Genomic DNA, 25,256 nt, shown 5'->3' on the forward strand with positions numbered 1-25,256 from the left:
ATATATCAATGGGGTGACAGAACGTATTGGCCTTCATTAAGAGCTACAGTATGAATACCATAATACAGTATTCCCTTCATACATCAATGGGGTGACAGAACGTATTGGCCTTCATTAAGAGCTATAGAATGAATAATCCTGCACGTTTCCTACTTCCCAGCCAAGCTCCTGGGGGTTTAGATGAGCCACTCATGTAGCCCTCTGCGAGACACGGGCCGAGTCAAGTGCAATTCAAACAAGAGGGACGACTCCATCAGCATCACCAGCGGCCTCCAATTAGACGTGCACTCTTCCCCACATCTCGCCGCCTGTGAAATCAAAACACACACATTTGCCCCCCCCTCTCCCCTCATCCAATCAACATGCACGGTGTTGAGGTAACTGCAGCCACAACGCCCTGGACCTTCGGTGACATTCACACATTTTGTGACTCCTTCAAGGAACAGAGGCTTGTAGCTACAGCTGATATTTCTCAACTTCTGTTCCTTCATCTCTCATTTCTTATCTCCAAATGTTATTTTCCTTATCACAAAACAATAGACTGCATGATGGAACAGATTCCACCCCAGAGGAACTATATTCATTTTGAGTGGTTTGTTTTCAGAGCCAGACACAGAACAGTGGCATCATGATAAACTGTCCTTTCCTCCTCCACTTGTATGCGGTTACCAGGAATTCAAAGTGATATGCTCTGTTTCCCCACTATCAGTTTGGAGTCCAGGACAGAAATAAAGTTGGTTTTCAGAGGGTCAGTACAGCAGCAGCTTGGTGATAAACGGTCCTTTCCTCCTTAGTAAGGTGGAGCAGCTATAGCCAGTAGTGTTCATCAGGGGACATCATGGTGATTGATTGGTGACAGTCACAGTCTGGCTGGTTAATTTCTCTAGTGGCCGGCCACCTAGAGCCCAGCACCTAGGCAGGCAGGTAGGCAAACAGGCTGGCAGCTAGGCAGGCAGGCAGGCAAACAGGCAGGCAGGCAGGCAAACAGGCAGGCAGGCAGGCAAACAGGCAGGCAAACAGGCAGGCAGGCAGGCAGGCAAACAGGCAGGCAGGCAGGCAAACAGGCAGGCAGGCAGGCAAACAGACAGGTAGGCAAACAGACAGGTAGGCAAACAGACAGGTAGGCAAACAGACAGGTAGGCAAACAGACAGGCAGGCAAACAGACAGGCAGGCAAACAGACAGGCAGGCAAACAGACAGGCAGGCAAACAGACAGGCAGGCAAACAGACAGGCAGGCAAACAGACAGGCAGGCAAACAGACAGGCAGGCAAACAGACAGGCAGGCAAACAGGCAGGCAGGCAAACAGACAGGCAGGCAGGCAAACAGACAGGCAGGCAGGCAAACAGACAGGCAGGCAGGCAGGCAGGCAAACAGACAGGCAGGCAGGCAGGCAGGCAGGCAGGCAGGCAAACAGACAGGCAGGCAGGCAGGCAGGCAGGCAAACAGACAGGCAGGCAGGCAGGCAGGCAGACAGGCAGGCAGGCAGGCAGGCAAACAGACAGGCAGGCAGGCAGGCAAACAGACAGGCAGGCAGGCAGGCAAACAGACAGGCAGGCAGGCAGGCAAACAGACAGGCAGGCAGGCAAACAGACAGGCAGGCAGGCAGGCAGGCAGGACCAAACCCAGTTATTATGGCTCCTGTCACAGGCTGAGCTATGGCCCCTCGTGGGGGCCCTGTTTCAGTACCCACCACCCACTGTACCACAACCCAGGGTTCCAACACCATCTCATGCTGAATGGTCCCTTTGGCACTTTTCCCCAATAGGCACTCCTGTAGATCTGAACGTCTCTGATGGGTACAAGCAACATACCAACCTATCAGAAGGAATGGTTGAGCAATTGCATTTGGCTTAAACCTATCAAATCCTTTCCGATCGACAAGAGTGTCTAAGGACTAGGGGCTTTGTGTTTGAGTTGGAATTCAGCACCAACAGACCAATAGCGTGGCCAGTCTGGGTCCACCTCACACCCACCCAGCTCTGACAAATCCTCTCTCATTTAGAAGAGTGTCTAGGTGGTACAGTACGAGGGGCTATGGGGCGATCTGTACTGGAATTTAGCACCAACCAATGGCGTGGCCAGTCTGGGTCCACCCAGTCCTGACTGACTGACCAGAAGAGGAGGAGTTATCCTTTTGGGTGCAGCTGGACACGGCCCGGGAAACAAAGAATATCTTGCAGCAGGTAGCCTAGCGGTTAGAGCGTTGGGCCAGTAACCAAAAGGTTGCTAGTTCTGGGGCTGAACCCATTTAGACATCTGGTCGATAGGCTGTTGGTCGAACAAGATTTCTTTAGTAGAGGAGTAACACACACAAAAAAAATATGATTGGCGCCTGTCTGAGTGGACTAATCCATTGTGGAGGCCGTGGGGAAGGCAGTCCATCACTAAGACGTGCTACTGAAATTGTATATGGTTATATTAAGAACAATTGTGCAACACAAATAAAAATATAATTTTATAACAAATGCGCTTTCTCCCCCGTTAGACAGGGGTTGCTGTTCACGGTTCATAGTGCGCTGTTAAATTGCCGCCTTTTCCTAGACCATGTTGCTATGTGCATAATAGAAAAGTTTGTCTCAAATTGTGAGCACAAATGTGTTTACATCCCTGTTAATGAGCATTTCTCCTTTGCCAAGATAATCCATCCACCTGACAGGTGTGGCATATCAAGAAGCTGATTAAACTGCACCTTATGCTGGGGATAATAAATGTGCAGTTTTGTCACACAACAGAATGCCACAGACGTCTCAAGTTGAAGTTCAGTACAGCAGCAATTGGCATGCTGACTGCAGGAATGTCTACCAGAGTTATTGCCAGAGAATTTAATGCTAATTTCTCTACCATAAGCCACCTCCAATGTCATTTTAGAGAATTTGGCAGTACGTCCAACCGGCCTCACAACCGCAGACTACGTGTTATTTTTTTATTTTTTAGTGTATTTTTTTTTTTAAACCTTTACTTAACTAGGTAAGCCAGTTAAGAAAAAATAATCTTATTTACAATGACAGCCTACCCCTGCCAAACCCGGACAATGCTGGGCCAATTCTGCGCCGCCCGATGGGACTCCCAATCACAGCCGGATGTGATTCAGCCTGGATTTGAACCAGGGACTGTAGTGACGCCTCTTGTACGGAGATGCAGTGCCTTACACCGCTGTGCCACTCGGGAGCCTCATGTGTAAGGCGTCGTGTGGGCGAGCGGTTTGCTGATGTCAATGTTGTGAATAGAGTGCCCCATGGTGGCGATGGGGTTATGGTATGGGCAGGGATAAGCAATTTGAACGCAGAGATAAGGCCCATTGTCGTTTATCCGCTGCCATCGCCTCATGTTTCAGCAGGATAAAACACGGTCCGCAAGGATCTGTACACAAATCTTGAAAGCTGAAAATGTCCCAGTTCTTCCATGGCCTGCATACTCACCAGACATGTCACCCATTAAGCATGTTTGGGATGGTCTGGATCGACAGCGTGTTTCAGTTCCCACCAATATCAAGTAGAGGTCGACCGATTAATCGGCATGGCCGATTTCAAGTTCAGGGCCGATTTCAAGTTCATAACAATTGCTAATCGCCATTTTTGGACGCCGATTACATTGCATTCCACGAGGAAACTGCGTGGCAGGCTGACCACCTGTTACGCGAGTGCAGTAAGGAGCCAAGGTAAGTTGCTAGCTTATCTTATAAAAAACAATCAATCAATCTTCACATAACCACTAGTTAACTACACATGGTTGATATTACTAGTTTAACTAGCTTGTCCTGTGTTACATATAATCAATGCGGTGCCTGTTAATTTATCATCGAATCACAGCCTACTTCGCCAAACGGGTGATGATTTAACAAAAGCACATTCGCGAAAAAAGCACAATCGTTGCATGAATGTACCTAACCATAAACATCAATGCCTTTCTTAAAATCAATACACAGAAGTATATTTCTTTAAACCTGCATATTTAGCTAAAAGAAATCCAGGTTAGCAGGCAATATTAACCAGGTGAAATTGTGTCACCTCTCTTGCGTTCATTGCACGCAGAGTCAGGGTATTTGCAACAGTTTGGGCCGCCTGGCTCGTTGCGAACTAATTTCCCAGAAGTTTACATAATTATGACATAACATTGAAGGTTGTGCAATGTAACAGCAATATTTAGACTTATGGATGCCACCTGTTTGATAAAATACGGAACGGTTCCATATTTCACTGAAAGAATAAACATTTTGTTTTCGAAATGATAGTTTCCGGATTTGACCATATTAAATGAACAAAGACTCATTTCTGTGGTCATTATATTATAATTAAGTATGATTTGATAGAGCAGTCTGACTGAGCGGTGGTAGGCAGCAGGATCGTAAGCATTCATTCAAACTTTACTGCGTTTGCCAGCAGCTCTTAGCGATGCTTGATCACAGCGCCGTTTATGACTTCAAGCTTATCAACTCCTGAGATTAGACTGGCAATACTAATGCGTATTAGAACATCCAATAGACAAAGGTATATGAAATACAAACGGTACAGAGAGAAATAGTCGACTCGTCATAATTCCTGTAATAACTGCAACCTAATATTTCTTTACTGGGAATATTGAAGAACTGAGAATATTGAACCACCAGCTTTCATATGTTCTAAGCGAGTAACTTAAACGTTAGCTTTTTACATGGCGCATATTGCACTTTTACAAAAAACATTTCAATTTCGTTACACTGTACAGGTTAGACATTTGCACGTGTGAAACAGGACAAATACAAGCACCCCCTATTTGACCTTCTGAATGGTTCCCATGTAATAAACTGTTCTAGGGGCCAGGGATGAAAAACAGAGGGATGGAGAAACCAAATTACCGGCTGCTGTCATGAGCTCAGGCTGCACTGTACCATGAAAATGATTTGCGTCAAGGCATTTATCTTCTCTCTTTCCTTTCGACAACGTTGTCTTAGAGAGAAAAAGAGGGAGGGTGAGCGAAAGAGAGTGGGAGAGAGAGAGGGGGGGAGGGGGCAACGATTGGAAATGCAGCTGTGAGAACATAAAGAGAGAGAGACAGAGAGAGAGACAGAGAGAGAGACAGAGAGAGAGAGAGAGAGACAGAGAGCGAGACAGAGAGCGAGACAGAGAGCGAGACAGAGAGCGAGACAGAGAGCGAGACAGAGAGCGAGACAGAGAGCGAGACAGAGAGCGAGACAGAGAGCGAGACAGAGAGAGAGACAGAGAGAGAGACAGAGAGTGTGATCAGAAAGACAAACATAAGGAAAAAGGGAAAGGCAGCATGCAGAGAGAGGGTAGTGAGAGAGGCGGATGTAACGGTCAAGCAGGTTGGATGAGTATAGGACGTCCTCCCCATGACAGCTCTCCAAACCGCTGTTCTGCACGCTTCAGGGGACATGGTGATAAAGCAAACATGATAGAGAGCTGGAACTTGAAGAGTTTTTATTCCTCTACGTACTGCAACAGACATATTACATATTGGTCTGAATTCAGTTTTTATACTGTTTGGAGCAGTTCATTGTTTTGAATTATTCTTTATAGGGAGGTTACTGTTAAGACCACAGACTGCAGTAGCTAAGGGTCAGCTGCTGTATTCAAGTCCTAGTTGAAATGCAGAGTAGATTAACAATATATTAAGCGTGTGTCAGGAATAGAAGTGGGTAAGTGGGTAGTAGATAACTGGCAGGTAGCTAGGCCTAGATAAGTGGGTTTCATAACAACCCTTTCTTACCAAAACCACAAACATATTCATCAGCAATCACTAGCCTGGTACCACCCGGGTACTCAACCCTGCATCTTAGAGGCTGCTGTCCTATATACATAGACATGGAATCACTAGCCTGGTACCACCCGGGTACTCAACCCTGCACCTTAGAGGCTGCTGTCCTATATACATAGACATGGAATCACTAGCCTGGTACCACCCGGGTACTCAACCCTGCACCTTAGAGGCTGCTGTCCTATATACATAGACATGGAATCACTAGCCTGGTACCACCTGGGTACTCAACCCTGCACCTTAGAGGCTGCTGTCCTATATACAGAGACATGGAATCACTAGCCTGGTACCACCCGGGTACTCAACCCTGCATCTTAGAGGCTGCTGCCCTATATACATAGACATGGAATCACTAGCCACTTTAATAATGTTTACATACTGATTTACTCATCTCATATGTAAATACAGTATTCTATTCTGCTGTATTTAGTCAATGCCACTCCGACATTGCTCGTCCTAATATTTATATATTTCTTAATTCCATACTTTTACTTTTAGATTTGTGTATTGTTAGATACTACTGTGCTGTTGGAACTAGGAACACAAGCATTTCGCTACATCCGTAATAACATCTGCTAAATGTGTATGTGACCAATAAACTTGATTTTGACAGTGTCACTGTCAATTGCTTCCCAAAAGAGATTGAAAAACTGAAGAGAATCCACCTTTTTGTTTTTCACAAATAGATATTCTTTCTGGAGATTCCTCTTAAAATATGTAACTGCACATTGCATGGCCAGTGGCCTGCCTCTTACAATGACACTTACAGGCGGAAAATGACAGTTACAGGCAGAAAATGACAAGCACTTTTCTTGCTTGCCAGCTTCCTTCCTTGAGTAATATGAGGTATATTCAGACTGTCAGTTGGTAGCATGGCGTATGAGAGCATAAATAACAATTTTAGAACAGTGTGCATACTTGTCGCATAATCTTGCCTGCATTCCAAGATCTTCAATAAAACATTTTAGATGAATTCCAAAACGTATATGCAAATTACACTATTTATCACGCTTGGGAGAAAAAGGTTCCATTCTAATAGAGCAACTGAACCAGCTATGTCTTTTTAACTCCTTAGTTATAGGCCTAAACAATGATAGCAGGTTAACGTCACAAACCCACCAACCTGCATAGCAGTGGAGGCTGCTGAGGGGAGGACGGCTCATAGTAATGGCTGGAATGGATTCAATGGAATGGTATCAACCACATGTTTGATAACTATGGCAGTTCAAGTCTACTACACAAAGTAAAAAATCCATTAATGAGAGCCGAGAGACAAAAGGTCTCTACAAAACAGGAACAATTTACTGTGGTTTTAAAAGACCCCAGCGTCTCAGAGTATCTAGGATCAGCACTCCTAAGATTACATGGACAGGGGGAACCTGATCCTAGATCAGCACTCCTATGACTGTGATGATTTATGAATACGGGGCCCTGGGCTACTTGACATTTCAAAGAGCATTTACTTAACTGATCTGTTCTCATCAGCAGCCGTCAATCTGATTCTATTCCTTGATTGTTGGCCAATCATTGAGATGACTCATTACTCCTCACCCTTAATTATGGATTCAGATTCCCCAATACAAATCTGGAATAACTGGAATTGATTAGGTGCAGGGTGACAGCTAGCCAATGTCATTGAGAATGTGTTTGTGTGTGTGTGTGTGTGTGTGTGTGTGTCAGTGCACCTCCTGTCACAGATACATTCCCTACTGACATCGGTGTTTCATTAATAGTTGGGTAATCATAGTTAAAAAAGGTTGAAATCTGCAGTTGCTATATTCATTTTTAGACTTATAAGTTAACGATATGTAACTATTTATTCTTGAAGAATTTAACTTAATTGCCTCATGCGTTTAGTTCAACTGTTGTACCCCATCAGAACCCATCAGACTGAGTTTGGGAAACCCTGCAAATATGTTAGTGAGAGGAAGCCCAGTGGCCAGCAGTGGGAGAAGATGGAATGAGATGGATCTTCGCCGACATTCTGATCATTTACTCAACGATGGAACATTTGATCTGAATATAGTTCTGTTCCCAAAAATATTACCTGTTTTGAACAGAGTGGACTATGTATTGTAGACTTTGCCCTTTGCCAGTTTCAAAAAATTGCGTTGTTTAGAAGCGCAAAGGTGAATTGAGTTATTGCACACGTGTACATCACAGAGTAGAGGTCGACCGAGTATGATTTTTCAATGCCGATACCGATTATTGGAAGACCAAAAAGCCGATACCGATTAATCGGACGATTTTTTTATTTATTTGTAATAATGACAATTACAACAATACTGAATGAACACTTATTTTAACTTAATATAATACATCAAAAAAATCAATTATGCCTCAAATAAATAATGAAACATGTTCAATTTGGTTTAAATAATGCAAAAACAAAGTGTTGGAGAAGAAAGTAAAAGTGCAATATGTGCCATGTAAGAAAGCTAAAGTTTAAGTTCCTTGCTCAGAACATGAGAACATATGAAAGCTGGTGGTTCCTTTTAACATGAGTCTTCAATATTCCCAGGTAAGAAGTGTTAGGTTGTAGTTATTATAGGAATTATAGGACTATTTCTCTCTATACGATATGTATTTCATATACCTTTGACTATTGGATGTTCTTATAGGCACTTTAGTATTGCCAGTGTAACAGTATAGCTTCCGTCCCTCTCCTCGCTCCTGCCAGGGCTCGAACCAGGAACACATCGACAACAGCCACCCTCGAAGCAGCGTTACCCATGCAGAGCAAGGGGAACAACCACTCCCAAGTCTCAGAGCGAGTGACGTTTGAAATGCTATTAGCGTGCACCCGCTAACTAGCTAGCCATTTCACATCGGTTACACCAGCCTAATCTTGGGAGTTGACAGGCTTGAAGTCATAAACACCGCAATGCATTGCGAAAGCTGCTGGCAAAACGCACGAAAGTGCTGTTTGAATGAATGCTTACGAGCCTGCTGGTGCATACCACCAATCAGTCAGACTGCTCTATCAAATCATAGACTTAATTATAATATAATAAACACACAGAAATACGAGCCTTAGGTCATTAATATGGTCGAATCCGGAAACTATCATCTCGAAAACAAAACGTTTTTTTTCTTTCAGTGAAATACAGAACCGGTCTGTATTTTATCTAACGGGTGGCATCCCTAAGTCTAAATATTCCTGTTACATCACACAACCTACAATGTTATTTCATAGTTCCGTAAAATTCTGGCAAATTAGTTCGCAACGAGCCAGGCAATGAACGCAAGAGCAGTGACACAATTTCATGTTAGCAGGCAATAGTAACTAAATATGCAGATTTAAAACCATATACTTGTGTATTGATTTTAAAGAAAGGCATTGATGTTTATGGTTAGGTACATTGGTGCAATGACAGTGCTTTTTTCGCAAATGCGCTTGTTAAATCATCACCCATTTGTAGAAGTAGGCTGTGATTTGATGAGAAATTAACAGGCACCGCATCGATTATATGCAACGCAGGACACGTTAGATAAACTAGTAATATCATCAACCATGTGTAGTTAACTAGTGATTATGTTAAGATTGATAGTTTTTAATAAGATAAGTTTAATGCTAGCTAGCAACTTACCTTGGCTTCTTGCTGCCCTCGCGTAACAGGTAGTCAGCCTGCCATGCAGGCTCCTCGTGGAGTGCAATGTGCGGCAGGTGGATAGAGCGTTGGACTAGTAACCACAAGGTTGTAAAAACGAATCCCCCCTGAACAAGGCAGTTAACCCCCGTTCCTAGGCCGTCATTGAAAATAAGAATGTGTTCTTAATCTGACTTGCCTAGTTAAATAAAGGTGTACACACACACACACACACACACACACACACACACACACACACACACACACACACACACACACACACACACACATATATATCGATTGTTATGAAAACTTGAAATCGGCCCTAATTAAAATCAGCCATTCCGATTAATCAGTCGACCTCTATCACAGAGTAGGTGTTCCAATGGAAATATGCAAATGCATTCTAGAACACACCAATAGGATCTCCCTAGCTCGTGCTTGGCTCTGCCCACTATGGCTCATTTGTTCCCATTTGAGGCTCATTTGAAACGACAGGCTGTGGTCTATCTTTGGTACAGCGCTCCGGACAGCTCCAGCCCAAGTCAAGCACTGCATGTTTATATTAATTCTTTACCCAAACATGGTGCTCCTTAAAATAGTGGCTAATGTGACACTGGATGACTGACAGGAATGAGGCAGCAGATTTAGCCACAGAGCACCAACCAACCAACCAACCAACCAACCGACAGACAGAGTAACCGGACAGCAATCTGACATTGAGGCAATAAGACATTTTCTCTGTTGGGTGACAGTTTAGACAACTTTTGAAGAGAGAGTTTGTGAACTTCTATAACACAGGGTGATCTTGCAAGCTAGCCACCTATAGCTAGCAAGTTAGCAAACCAAATGTATAGCTGTAGCCCTGAGCTGGAGAAAATTGTTTGATAGTTAACTTATAAGATATTTAGTGGGCAAACATTAGTAGTGAATCACCTCTCTTGTGCTGCTCAACAGTGAATCGTCACGTTCGCTCCGTGTGCCATTTGTAAACATACAATATAAATGTTTCTACTTGGCGATATTGAAAAGCATACCGTCGTTACTTCAAAATAACCCTGATATACGGTATACCGTCCAAGACTACTTGACATTGCCTGAAAATAGTATGTTTGTCACTACTGTTATAATTCCTATTTGTTGTAGACTATCTATATCTGATCAAATCTTTAACACCAGTGTATCATTCTGAAGGTTAGAATATGCAAGGCAAAACCCATTTTACAGTCTTTGAATTTTAATACCCTGAGGTAAAGAACTTCAAAAAGGCAGAAACATTTCCCAACTGAGTCTCTAACTGATACCACAGGACTGAAATCCTATGGAAACTGGGGCTCTACTGGATACCACAGGACTGAAATCCTATGGAAACTGGGCCTCTACTGGATACCACAGGACTGAAATCCTATGGAAACTGGGCCTCTACTGGATACCACAGGACTGAAATCCTATGGAAACTGGGCCTCTACTGGATACCACAGGACTGAAATCCTATGGAAACTGGGCCTCTACTGGATACCACAGGACTGAAATCCTATGGAAACTGGGCCTCTACTGGATACCACAGGACTGAAATCCTATGGAAACTGGGCCTCTACTGGATACCACAGGACTGAAATCCTATGGAAACTGGGCCTCTACTGGATACCACAGGACTGAAATCCTATGGAAACTGGGCCTCTACTGGATACCACAGGACTGAAATCCTATGGAAACTGAGCCACTACTGGATACCACAGGATTGAAATCCTATGGAAACTGGGGCTCTACTGGATACCACAGGACTGAAATCCTATGGAAACTGGCAACAAATAGCCTCTCAGGGTATATCACCACTCAGTTTTTCTGTCACAACCCATTTATGAAATAGTAGGTATTAATGTCCATTTAGTATTTAAACATTATGCTCCCCATCAGCTGCTGCCAAGGTTCCAAACAGGATGAAACAGTTACAACACATAATTACATCATTACTCTAATAATACAATATAATATCCACAATACTACAATATTACAGTGAGTGTGTGTCTTCACAGTGTGCTTTGTGCTTTTTAAATCAGATTTTACTGCTTGCTTGAGTTACTTGATGTGGAAGAGAGTTACATGTAGTCATGGCTTTATGTTCCCAGAGTCTATTCTGGACTTGGTGACTGTGAAGAGACCCCTGGTGGCATGTCCTGTGGGGTATGTATACGTGTTTGAGCTGTGTGTTAGCTGTTTGAACAGACAGTTCGGTGCGTTCAACACGTCAATTCCTCTCACAAAGACGAGTAGTGATGCAGTCACAGAGAATGGTATTGACACACAGAATGGGAGCACAGTAGACACGTAAACCTCTCTGCCTGAGTGGCGTCCCACCATCCATCTTCTGACTGCTAGGCTGCGTCCCAACTGTTGGGGTCTGGTCAAAAGTAGTGCACTAAATAGGTAATAGGGTGCCAATTGGGACACATCCCTACCATATAATAAACGAGTGGTGCGGTCCGATGGGGGATGGGAATACTAATGAAGGGTCTCTAAACGGACACCACATTCATTACATTGATTCCCTGGGCATTGTAAAATCCAGGTTGCGATGAATCAAGTCTAGACTAATAGTTTGTATTTGGCCTCGGACTACAATGGATTTTTTTGTTACTAGGAGGCTGGTTTAAAAGCGGTTTGTCAATGGCCCAAGTTCTGCAAGGCATTTAAAGGCCTACGTGATTGCTAGCTTGCTTGCCCCGGTCTGCTAACTGCTAGCTTGCCTGCCCCGGTCTGCTAACTGCTAGCCCCGGTCTGCCAACTGCTTGCTTGCTAACCCGGTCTGCTAACTGCTAGCTTGTTTAGCCCTGGCCTACTAACTGTTAGCTTGTTAGCATCGGCCTGCTAACTGTCTGAATCGCCATGTTCCCAGTCAGCCCAACCACTCACTGGACCCATATGTTCACTTGGCTACGCATGCCTCTCTCTAATATCAATATGCCTCGTCCATTACTGTCCTGCTTAGTGATTACTGTCTTATTTCACTGTAGAGCCTCTAGCCCTGCTCAATATGCCTTAACCAACCATGTTGTTCCACCTCCTACATATGCGATGACATCACCTGGTTTAAACGTCTCTAGAGACTATATCTCTCTCATCATTACTCAATGCCTAGGTTTACCTCCAATGTACTCACATCCTACCTTAACTTTGTCTGTACACTATGCCTTGAATCTATGCTATCGTGCCCAGAAACCTGCTCCTTTTGCTCTCTGTTCCGAAAGTGCTAGACGGCCAGTTCGTATAGCCTTTAGCCGTACCCTTATCCTACTTCTCCCCTATTCCTCTGGTGATGTGGAGGTTAATCCAGGTCCTGCAGTGCCTAGCTCCACTCCCACTCCCCAGGTGCTCTCATTTGTTGACTTCTGTAACCGTAAAAGCCTTGGTTTCATGCATGTTAACATTAGAAGCCTACTCCCTAAGTTTGTTTTACTCACTGCTTTAGCACACTCTGCCAACCCGGATGTCTTAGCCGTGTCTGAATCCTGGCTTAGGAAAACCACCAAAACCCCTGAAATCTCCATCGCTAACTATGACATTTTCCGCCAAGATAGAACTGCCAAAGGGGGCGGTATTGCAATCTACTGCAAAGATACCATCCAAGTCTGTACCCAAACAATTCAAGCTTCTACTTTTAAAAATTCACCTTTCCAGAAACAAGTCTCTCACTGTTGCCGCTTGCTATAGACCTCCCTCTGCCCCCAGCTGTGCCCTCGATACCATATGTGAATTGACTGCCCCCCATCCATCTTCTGAGCTCATGCTACTAGGTGACCTAAACTGGGACATGCTTAACACCCCGGCCATCCTACAATCTAAGCTTGATGCCCTCAATCTCACACAAATTATCAATGAACCTACCATATACAACCCCAAATCTGTAAACACGGGCACCCTCATAGATATCATCCTAACTAACTCGCCCTCCAAATACACCTCTGCTGTATTCAACCAGGATCTCAGCAATCACTGCCTCATTGCCTGCATCTGTAATGGCTCTGCGACCAAACGACCACCCCTCCTCACTGTCAAACACTCCCTAAAACACTTCTGCGAGCAGGCCTTTCTAATCGACCTTGCCGGGGTATCCTGGAATGACATTGACCTCATCTCATCAGTAGATGATGCCTGGCTATTCTTTAAAAGTGCCTTCCTCACCATCTTAAATAAGCATGCCCCACTCAAAAGATTTAGAACTAGGAATAGATATAGTCCTTGGTTCACTCCAGACCTGTCTGCCCTTGACCAGCACAAAAACATCCTGTGGCGTTCTGCATTAGCATCGAATAGCCCCCGTGATATGCAACTTTTCAGGGAGTTAGGGACAAATATACACAGGCAGTTAGAAAAGCTAGCTTTTTCAAACAGAAATTTGCATCCTGTAGTACTAACTCAAAAAAGTTCTGGGACACTGTAAAGTCCATGGAGAATAAGAGCACCTCCTCCCAGCTGCCCACTGCTCTGAGGCTAGGAAACACTGTTACCACCGATAAATCCACTATAATTGAGAATTTTAATAAGCATCTCAGCGGCTGGCCATGCTTTCCACCTGGCTACCCCTACCCCGGTCAACTGTCCGGCACCCTCCACAGCAACCCGCCAAAGCCCCCACCATTTCTCCTTCACCCAAATCCAGATAGCTGATGTTCTGAAAGAGCTGCAAAATCTGGACCCATACAAATCAGCCGGGCTAGACAATCTGGACCCTCTCTTTCTAAAATGATCTGCCGAAATTGTTGCAACCCCTATTACTAGCCTGTTCAACCGCTCTTTTGTATCGTCTGAGATTCCCAAAGATTGGAAAGCTGCCGCAGTTATCCCCCTCTTCAAAGGGTGTGACACTCTAGACCCAAACTGCTACAGACCTATATCTATCCTACCCTGTCTTTCTAAGGTCTTCGAAAGCCAAGTTAACAAACAGATTACCGACCATTTCGAATCCCACTGTACCTTCTCCGCTATGCAATCTGGTTTCAGAGCTGGTCATGGGTGCACCTCAGCCATGCTCAAGGTCCTAAACGACATCATAACCGCCATCGATAAGAGACATTACTGTGCAGCCGTATTCATCGACCTGGCCAAGGCTTTCAACTCTGTCAATCACCACATTCTTATTGGCAGACTCGACAGCCTTGGATTCTCAAATGATTGCCTCGCCTGGTTTACCAACTACTTCTCTGATAGAGTTCCGTGTGTCAAATCGGAGGGCCTGTTGTCTGGCAGTCTCTATGGGTGTGCCACAGGGTTCAATTCTCGGGCCGCCTCTCTTCTCTGTATACATCAATGATGTTGCTTTTGTTGCTGGTGATTCTCTGATCCACCTCTACGCAGACGACACCATTCTGTATACTTCTGGCCCCTCTTTGGACACTGTGTTAACTAAGTGCCAATGCCATACAATGCCATACAACTCTCCTTCCGTGGCCTCCAACTGCTCTTAAACACAAGTAAAACTAAATGCATGCTATTCAATCGATCACTGCCCGCACCTGCTCGCCCGTCCAGCATCACTACTCTGGACGGCTCTGACTTAGAATACGTGGACAACTACAAATACCTGGGTGTCTGGTTAGACTGTAAACTCTCCTTCCAGACTCACATTATGCATCTCCAATCCAAAATTAAATCTAGAATCGGCTTCCTATATCGCAACAAAGCATCCTTCACTCATGCTGCCAAACATACCCTCGTAAAACTGACCATCCTACCGATCCTCGACTTCGGTGATGTCATCTATAAAATAGCCTCCAACACTCTACTCAACAAACTGGATGCAGTCTATCACAGTGCCATCCGTTTTGTCACCAAAGCCCCATACACTACCCACCATTGCGACCTGTACGCTCTCGTTGGTTGGCCCTCGCTTCATACTCGTCGCCAAACCCACTGGCTACATGTTATCTACAAGTCTCTGCTAGGTAAAGCCCCGCCTTATCTCAGCTCACTGGTCACCATAGCAGCACCCACTTGTAGCACGCGCTCCAGCAGGTATCTCACTGGTCACCCCCCAAAGCCAATTCCTCCTTTGGTCGTCTTTCCTTCCAGGTCTCTGCTGCCAATGACTGGAACAAACTGCAAAAATCTCTGAAGCTGGAGACTCATATCTCCCTCACTAGCTTTAAGTACCAGCTGTCAGAGCAGCTCACAGATCACTGCACCTGTACATAGCCCATCTGTAAACAGCCAATCTAACTACCTACCTCATCCCCATACTGTATTTATTTATTCATTCATCTTGCTCCTTTGCACCCCAGGATCTCTACTTGCACATCTACCATTCCAGTGTTTAATTGCTATATTGTAATTACTTCGCCACCATGGCCTATTTATTGCCTTAACTTACCTCATTTGCACTCACTGTATATAGACTTTTTGTTTTCTTTTGTTCTACTGTATTATTGACTGTATGTTTTGTTTATTCCATGTGTAACTCTGTGTTGTTGTATGTGTCGAATTGCTATGCTTTATCTTGGCCAGGTCGCAGTTGCAAATGAGAACTTGTTCTCAACTAGCCTACCTGGTTAAATAAAGGTGGGGGAAAAAAATGTCAAATTAAAATTTGAGGCTAGTGGTGCAGACCTGAGCAAAACAATTACGGTTACACAAATGGAATAACAGGATGGACTCTTGACTAGGAGGCTGTGTAGAACTGAAGAAAGCAATGATGGTTACATTGAGTGTAGAATAAGGTTGGATGCTACAACTAATGGGTTCTGACAAGTCTGGTTTAGCTGGAGGTGAATTAGTGACAGTGAGTTGGCTAGTTCTTGCTCTGCAGCTGCCCACTCCTGGGGGGGGGGGGGGTCTCGCTCACTCGCTAACACTCACTCTCTCACTACAGATTAATAGGAACATCCATCATTAACATCCTCATAGTTTGTTGTTGTGTGGGCCAACAGTTAAGCAGCGAGTGAAATTACAACTCCATTCTCCTGGCTTTTTGGAGGATATTATTTGGCAACCCACATTTCCCATTAAATCAGGATAAATCCCCAATTGGCTCTGGTTATAAACCAGGGGTATGGGAGTGCAGTGGTTGCAATATGCAGCCATAAACCTTTTAAAATGACAGACCACTATACAACAGCTGATTTTATCCAATTGAGATCTGACAAAGGAGTGACTATAGCTTCAGCCCTCAGGCAAATGCCATGCAAACGGCAGCATGGATGGCTAGAATAACGATGGACGGATAGAGTGGTTGAGTGGTTGGATACCATGGCGCTCTGGCTCCCCAGTCTCCCAATTACTGTCATACTGTAGTGAAATATGACCCGTGTCGCTAAAGCCACCACACACTGTTGCAGTGTGGGGTGTGCTGAGAGAGCGAGAGAGAGACCTTTTGTGCCATATTACCTGCAGAATACGTAACCTCCTGCCACACCTATAATAACATCGCTAACTGTCTTAACTATTTAATTGTCCTCATTCATTTCTTTCTGTCTTGTCCTGTTCATTGTTATTACTCATTGAGTATTATTATTTTTCCTATTATTATCTATCTGCGTCATCATTGATTTGATAGCCACAGACAGAAAGACACAGCGAGGAGAGCAGAGTAGAACCAAGCGCCTAGCTTCCTGCTGTTAATGTTTGTCTTATACCCCCTGGACATGTGTAAGGACATATTGAAGGACATACAGCCCATATTTAATACATGGTTCAAACGTTTAAAATTCATATACCCCGTTACTCCTCAACTCGTCCCATGTTAGCTTATCTGGGTCGAACCAAAGTGCTCTTGTTTCACAAAGGCAGATCGAGATGGGAAGTGGCACTGACAGTCTGGAATCATGCAAGCTACAATGACTAACACATACAGTTAAAAATAACCCCAGGGGTTTTCATCTCCAAACACAACATCCTTTTACTGCAGTAGCTAATAAACGCACTTCTGGGCTTTAAACTGTTTTAATGCTCAGCACTCTGAGGTGAGGAGTCTGGTAGGTTCCATATTAATGGAGAAAGATATCAGGTTTCCTATTCAGTTGGTGGATATGTATGGAAAAGGAGACCGGGGGAAAAGCTACTGCCCATCTTGTCCATTGAGAAGACGATGTATGAATGAATGAGTGACATTTTATTTTCCTGTCAAATCAACCGTTGGCAGCCCATCCCTTACGGGATTAACTGACACACAAACAAACATTACAATAATTCACAGTGATAATTCAGTGATAATTCTTCCGGTGTGGTGTGCAGCTCGCACCGCATAAAGAGGGAAAAATCTATCAATACCTAATAGTAAATAAGCTTATCCGAGCATTAATTACACAAACAGTTCCCTGCTGAACACGACCCTGACAAACAGATAGATGGGCAGCCAGTCGGGTCTAGTGATTGGACGACTGACTCCTGTAATTCGCTCCAATCACGGCTCTAGATGGATAAAAGCCTCTCTATTACACACCGACTCATCAGACAAGAGGGCCTATAAGGAGCGGATAAACACTGTGTGCGCGTGCATCTGTCTGCGTCTGGGAGGGGGGGGACAACCAGATGACGATGCTCTATCAGTGTCATGTTGCTTTGATGACCCCCCCCCCTCCGGAGCGGAGCTGCTTTCACAAGAGTATCACTCTACCCAGATGTTCTGTGGTGATAGTCATTGATGTGTGACTATGAAAACTCTACTCCCCCTTCCATTCTGGCTGACAGTGATGTGTGACTATGAAAACTCTACTCCCCCTTCCATTCTGGCTGACAGTGATGTGTGACTATGAAAACTCTACTCCCCCTTCCATTCTGGCTGACAGTGATGTGTGACTATGAAAACTCTACTCCCCCTTCCATTCTGGCTGACAGTGATGTGTGACTATGAAAACTCTACTCCCCCTTCCATTCTGGCTGACAGTGATGTGTGACTATGAAAACTCTACTCCCCCTTCCATTCTGGCTGACAGTGATGTGTGACTATGAAAACTCTACTCCCCCTTCCATTCTGGCTGACAGTGATGTGTGACTATGAAAACTCTACTCCCCCTTCCATTCTGGCTGACAGTGATGTGTGACTATGAAAACTCTACTCCCCCTTCCATTCTGGCTGACAGTGATGTGTGACTATGAAAACTCTACTCCCCCTTCCATTCTGGCTGACAGTGATGTGTGGTGCTGTGTAGAAAATGTGGGGTAATTGTACACTGAGTATACCCCCACATTAGGAACACCTTCCTAATATTGAGTTACACCACCCCACCTTTTGCCCTCAGAACAGCCTCAATTCGTCGGGGCATTGACCCTTGTTGACTCCAGTGCTTCCCACAGTTGTGTAAAGTTGGCTGGATGTCCTTTGGGTGGTGGACCATTCTTGAGACAAAGAAGAAACTGTTCAGTGTGAAAAACCCAGCAGCGTTGCGGTTCTTGACAGAAACCAGTGCGCATGACACCCACTACCATACCCCACTCACTTGAATCTTTTGTCTTGCCCATTCACCCTCTGAATGGCAGACATTCTCAATTGTCTCAAGGCTTAAAAATCCTTATTTAACCGGTCTCCTCCCCTTCGTCTACACCGATTGAAGTGGATTTAACAGGTGACATCAATAAGGGATCATAGCTTTCACCTGGTCAGTCTGTGTCATGGAATGTTTTGTACACTTAGTTTATTCACCATATGTGATGACATTGCACATATGTAATTCCCCACAGAATGACCTAGCTGTCTTGCAACAACTGCAGGGGGAGAGAGATACAGTACAGCGGCAGTAGTAAGGTATGGGTGGTACAGGGACATGTCTACTGGGATCAAAGTACATTAAATGATCCCTCCAGCCCTGGGCCAAGACAGCCCATGTGATATTGGTGAGGCTGGCTGCACCTTCCTTGGAGAGACCTAACAACACTCTTGTGCTTAGCTGACTGGTGTCTGCCAGACGGCCACCATTCTAATGAAACAGTTAATTAAGGAGGCCAGACGTCACACACACACACGCACACACGCACGCACACACACACACACACACACTTTGTTCAGTGTTGCATGATGTTTATATTAATCTGACACACGGATGAGGTTTCACATAACTCACATTGCGATCTTCATGAACTTGGAGAACCTCATTAGCTCTCCTACCAGGAGTCCCAGGGGACTACATATTATTATTCACTGTCATGCCAACACTCTGGGTGACATGGTGTTGACATTCTAGTTAGGAAATCACTGAGCTCTTACAGTAACTTATCCATTATGCATGGGACAGGTGACACTTTAGTGCAGTCATCTGAAGCTAAGGAGAGGGACGCCAAGAGGGGAAAAGGAGAACAAAGGAGACAGAGGAGAGAGAATCGTTCAATTCAAGGGTTGGTGTGTGTGTGTGTGTGTGTGTGTGTGTGTGTGTGTGTGTGTGTGTGTGTGTGTGTGTGTGTGTTCACCAACCTGTCTTCTGCATTCAGTTTCACTACATCATATGACTATATTCAGAGAGAGGAAAGCTATTTATTCCTAATTTAACAACATGTCAAGACGTGACGGAATGGATGGGAAACCCCTCTCTTGATTCAATGCTTTGCTAATTGAAATGCATCACTGTATTGTCTAGACTGCCAATATCCTTTTCACGGTAGGCCTATTGATTCGTTCAAGGATCCGTAATTCTGTTACAATCTAGTGTTATTCAAAGTAGTGCAGTTTAAGATGGAAACGACGACATGCATAACACCCTCGCTCAACAATCTCACTATTTGACAGTTCAATGGAACTCTATAACCGGTTTCCCAAACCAACAGAGCATGTACGGTGCAGGCCGACAATAACAGACTACTGTGCAAAACTTGTGAAGACACCAAACACTAGTTTGGATGTTTACACAACGACGCGGCGGTCCCATGTATAAACTCTTGCAACAACGTAGCGCTCTCCTTTCACTACTCCCACACTGTAGTTTCAGTTTACCGTATGCAGTAATTTCACCGGAGATCGGGTTGTTTTGAGTGCGTAGCGGAACGGTTCAGTACATCCGACAACTCCAGCCCGGAGTTTGGCGACCATTCGCAACGAAGCCATCGTCGTTAAATTAGTCCATGCGTTCTGGTATACTGAGCAGAAGAACACTTGTAGAAAACCAGCCTAGAAGCAGGATCTTCGTATCGTATTCCAGTCAACAACGGACTGTTTTGCGTGTAAACAGCCCGAGGGCGGATGAGATAAGAGATAGGGTCTGAGCACAGCCAGAGAGAGAGCAGCGTTTCCTCTGTGTGCAGCAGTCAGTGGTGACAAGCAGAGCGCGCCCGCGTGACAGACTTTATTCTCTTCGCTTTGGTGGCTGTCACAATGGTAGAGGTCGGGTATGAATGTGCCATGCAGCAGGGCGGCATGTCAACATATAATGCATGGACATGTCATAAAAACTAAAAAGAATACATGTCAAATTGGATGAATTTCATTTCTATTCAATTACAGTATAAATGTCGGCCTATCGTTTTACACACACATGATTATAATAATACCGTATCTTATAATATAGCATGAAGAGTGGATTCCTTTTAGAATATTTGAGCTTTCAATCAACAGAATGGGCTTCCAGTAGAGGTTTTATTAAAGCAATCTATTCTGTTAGAGGTTAAGGAAGTACAATGACATAAAATTACATCATATTTCAAACCCACTGCTGAGATAATATAGACTACCCAACAAAAAGGTGTCTCTCTCTCTCTCTCTCTGTGTGTGTGTGTGTGTAAATGTGTATGTCTCTCTGTGTGTGTGTGTGTGTGTGGTGGTCAATAGCAGAGTCATTTGCAAGGGCCTCAATCCCAGCAATATGAACTATTAATATCGTCATCCATCTGGTCGGTGGTACAAAATGGCAATCTACTGTGGCACAGCCAACCTGTACAGACTGGGACAGTTGCCCACGCTATTGATCCAGCCACTGCATGTGCTTCATTAATATTTTAACATCACAGAGAGAGAGAGAGAGAGAGAGTGTGTGTGTGTGTGTGTGTGTGTGTGTGTGTGTGTGTGTGTGTGTGTGTGTGTGTGTGTGTGTGTGTGTGTGTGTGTGTGTGTGTGTGTGTGTGTGTGTGTGCGTGTGTGTGTGTGTGTATGTGTGTGAGAGAGAGTGCAATTGTGTGTGTGTGTGTGTGTGTGTGTGTGTGTAGCTAATACAATCTCTATACCCTAGAATGTCTATACCCTAGAATGTAGGCCTAATACAGGGTATTTTGTGATGTCATTTATCAGACAGATACTGACCTTCAAGGCCAGCAGCAGTTGATGCTATGAAAGGGGACTGCTAAATTAACTGAATTGTATGTAAATGAGGGAGCAGTGGGACAAGCAGCAGGACAAATGACATTCAGTCTATCACCTTGTTATAAAAATGGAGGTCGGTCGGTCTGTCGGGTGGTGCCCGAGCTTAACAGGGCCAGAGACAACTCTGGAGATAGGCTACTCTCCCAGATTGTAAACTAGAAAGGCTTAGAAAAGAGGCAAAAAGAAAACATGTCATACACAAAGTACAGGAAGTTACCTCTATAATCTGTCCCTTTACAATCACTGAACTGAACTGACATGATGGGTTAACAGCAATCACATTACTCTTCCTTTCACTGACTTCTTTCATCAGTGACCCCTGACCCCTGATTTATAATCTGTCCCTTTACAATCACTGAACTGACACGATGAGTTAACAGCAATCACATTACTCTTCCTTTCACTGACTTCTTTCATCAGTGACCCCTGACCCCTGATTTATAATCTGTCCCTTTACAATCACTGAACTGACACGATGAGTTAACAGCAATCACATTACTCTTCCTTTCACTGACTTCTTTCATCAGTGACCCCTGACCCCTGATTTATAATCTGTCCCTTTACAATCACTGAACTGACACGATGAGTTAACAGCAATCATATTGCTCTTCCTTTCACTGACTTCTTTCATCAGTGACCCCTGACCCCTGATCTATAATCTATCCCTTTACAATCACTGAACTGAACTGACACGATGGGTTAACAGCAATCATGGGTCACTGATGAAAGAAGAAAGTGGAAGGAAGAGTATCAGGATACACAGGCAATATTAACCGCCACTTCAGCTCTAAACCATCCTTCATTACTTTGCCTTGAGAGAGAGAGAGAAGTCCATCTTAAATGGCACCCCATTCCTTATATATAGTGCACTACTATTCCAGGGCCCTGGTCAAAAACAGTTCACTTACATAGGGAGTATGGTGCCATTTGGGACACAGACAGAAAGTACTGAAATTGAGGCCAGAGTACCATGGCCGGCTACTGTACGCTGTCTGCCAGCTATTCCACTGGCCAGATTTATATGATGCGCTGAGAGTGGGGAGAGGGAGAATGTACTCAGCCTCAGCAAACAGTGAAGTTATTTACTACGAGACTGATATCAAACACATTGTACTAGCCCTTTCCTGCAGTCAACGACCAAAAGCACCCTCTAGTTGCCTCATGGGTGGAATGTTATTCATATTTTTCATAATTTCATCATTAATGAAGAAGATTAAAAAACAACAGTGTTTCTATGCCAAAAACGTTTTGTTACATTTCAGCCTTCTGTGATAAAGTGTAATTCTGGGACGCAAACTCAGAATGTAATACATTTCAACTCTATATCTGACACGGTACAGGTGTCTTCTTGTGTGTGAAGTGCATTCTTCTGTTTCCAAGTAGGTTTGTTTAAGACAACCAAGAATCACTGTGTGACCCTGATTTAGCCCACTGCAATAAAAGGTTAATGGTTTTAAACTCGTTTAAAGCTCAGCACTCTGAGGTGAGGAGTCTGGCCGGGTCCATATTAATGGAGAAAGATATCAGGTTTCCTATTCAGTTGATGGATATGTATGGAAAGGAGACCGGGGGATAATTGTAAAGACTTGATAACTGGAGTGACCATGAACTGTTTCTTCTTTACGGTGATATTATTGTGACCTCAATTTGTGAGCCTCAAATTCAGGAGAAGATTGATCTAGATTGATCTGAGAGCTTCCCCGCCATTATTAGAATCGGTTCGAAGCCTACAGGGACATCATGTGGCTACAGATAAGCATTACAGTATAATTAATATATTATTGATCGCTCCCGCCAGCATTATTAAAACAGATTCAAAGTCTACACTGCCACCCTGTGGACACATATAAACATTACAATATAATGAATGTATTCTTGACACGGCCGAGGCAGCGGATCCGTATGTAACTGTACCATCCCGCCTCGTCTCGACCCCCGGATCCCTTTCCCCCAGAGATCTGAATCACGTTATGTGCACGTGTTTCTTTACCTCGACTTTACACACAGATTTTTGTCGTCACCCTCCCTCCCTTCATATCTCTCACTGTCAATCGTGAAGGATAATTCATCTGCATACCAACCATTTGATCTCAATCAGTTTCATGGGGATATGCATTTAGATCTTCTTGTGCAATACAGTGTTGTTTCGAATTACGGACGTTGACGAATGTTATGCTGCCCTCATAACCAAGTAGGAAGGTGGTAATTACCAGTTGTGAAGTCGTAAATACAAGTAGGATGCATTCACGTGCTTTGAACTCATTGGGAAATGCCGATTAGCTAATGGCAGACAAACTGTGTCAACAACAAATTAAAAGTACAGCTATCATGCTAGCAAACAAATTATAGTGTTCGAAAATCGTTTTAATAGATTGCTCTTTATAAATAATGTATTGTTGCATTTAACCGAAAATGCCGTTATCCAGGTAATTTTCTTAATATGTGAAGTCAGTGTTCAGCACGTGGGAGAAGTCGGAGATCAAGGATGTCAGATGAGTTCCCCACTAGTAATTACCAGTAAGAGGGCCCTTCAGCTGGATTTTCCTTCTTCTTCAAAGAGGTTTAACGGCGGTTGGCCTCCAATAAATGTTACCGCCACCTACTAGACTGGAGTACAACTCCCTTATACTTTGCTTGAAAAAAAAAAAATCAAATAAACAAATATCTTACCATCTAACACTACACTTACAAAAAAATTAAATCAATACCACCACCCTACTCCACTATTTAAATGTCTTTAGTCCTCCCTCAGGCCAACAACCTGAAAGGATGGGACACCACCACTTTACACACCCTGTAACTCTTCTGATGTCAAGTCCCGCACACCCACATACCTCTCTGCAGCTGCCACCACAACCACAATTTTCTGCAACTTATGTTCCATCCCTGCAGTACAGTTGATAACCATTGCTATAAACGCAAAAATCCAATCTTACTGAAACATATATCACTTGTTGGCCTACCCCTCTGTACTGGTACAGATCTACTACTACACCTCTCCTCTCAGGATCCCTCCCTCTGTACTGGTACAGATCTACTACTACACCACTCCTCTCAGGATCCCTCCCTCTGTACTGGTACAGATCTACTACTACACCACTCCTCTCAGGATCCCTCCCTCTGTACTGGTACAGATCTACTACTACACCACTCCTCTCAGGATCCCTCCCTCTGTACTGGTACAGATCTACTACTACACCACTCCTCTCAGGATCCCTCCCTCTGTACTGGTACAGATCTACTACTACACCACTCCTCTCAGGATCCCTCCCTCTGTACTGGTACAGATCTACTACTACACCACTCCTCTCAGGATCCCTCCCTCTGTACTGGTACAGATCTACTACTACACCACTCCTCTCAGGATCCCTCCCTCTTGACCCATCTTCCTCTACTTTCTTCATTGCCTCAGCATATGACATCTTCTGCACTACTCTGACCCTGGAAACCTCAACCTGCCTCTCTCACACGGGACATTTCTGATCCCCAGCCCCATGGGAACACCTACAATTAACACATTCCACTACTTTCCCCAATGCTACACATTCCTTTGTCTCATGCCCTTCTGCACACTTCTCACACCTAGTAACCTTCCTCCTACACACTGCTGCCACATGTCAATTATTTTATTTTGTA

General features: G+C 44.3%; 1 protein-coding gene across 1 annotated transcript in view; it reads right to left on the reverse strand.

Annotated features, from left to right (window-relative positions):
• LOC115202297 (calcium uniporter protein, mitochondrial-like) overlaps positions 1 to 20,549 on the reverse strand; it is a 29,888-nt gene extending 9,339 nt beyond the window's left edge. Inside the window, exon 1 of the mRNA XM_029766362.1 lies at positions 20,262 to 20,549. Coding sequence (XP_029622222.1) covers positions 20,262 to 20,372 — 111 coding nt within the window. The 5' untranslated portion in view covers positions 20,373 to 20,549. The remainder of the gene's footprint in view (positions 1 to 20,261) is intronic.
• Between the last annotated feature and the right edge of the window lie 4,707 nt (positions 20,550 to 25,256).

Source organism: Salmo trutta, chromosome 11, assembly GCF_901001165.1.
Source record: "Salmo trutta chromosome 11, fSalTru1.1, whole genome shotgun sequence".
NCBI classification, from domain to species: Eukaryota; Metazoa; Chordata; class Actinopteri; order Salmoniformes; family Salmonidae; genus Salmo; species Salmo trutta.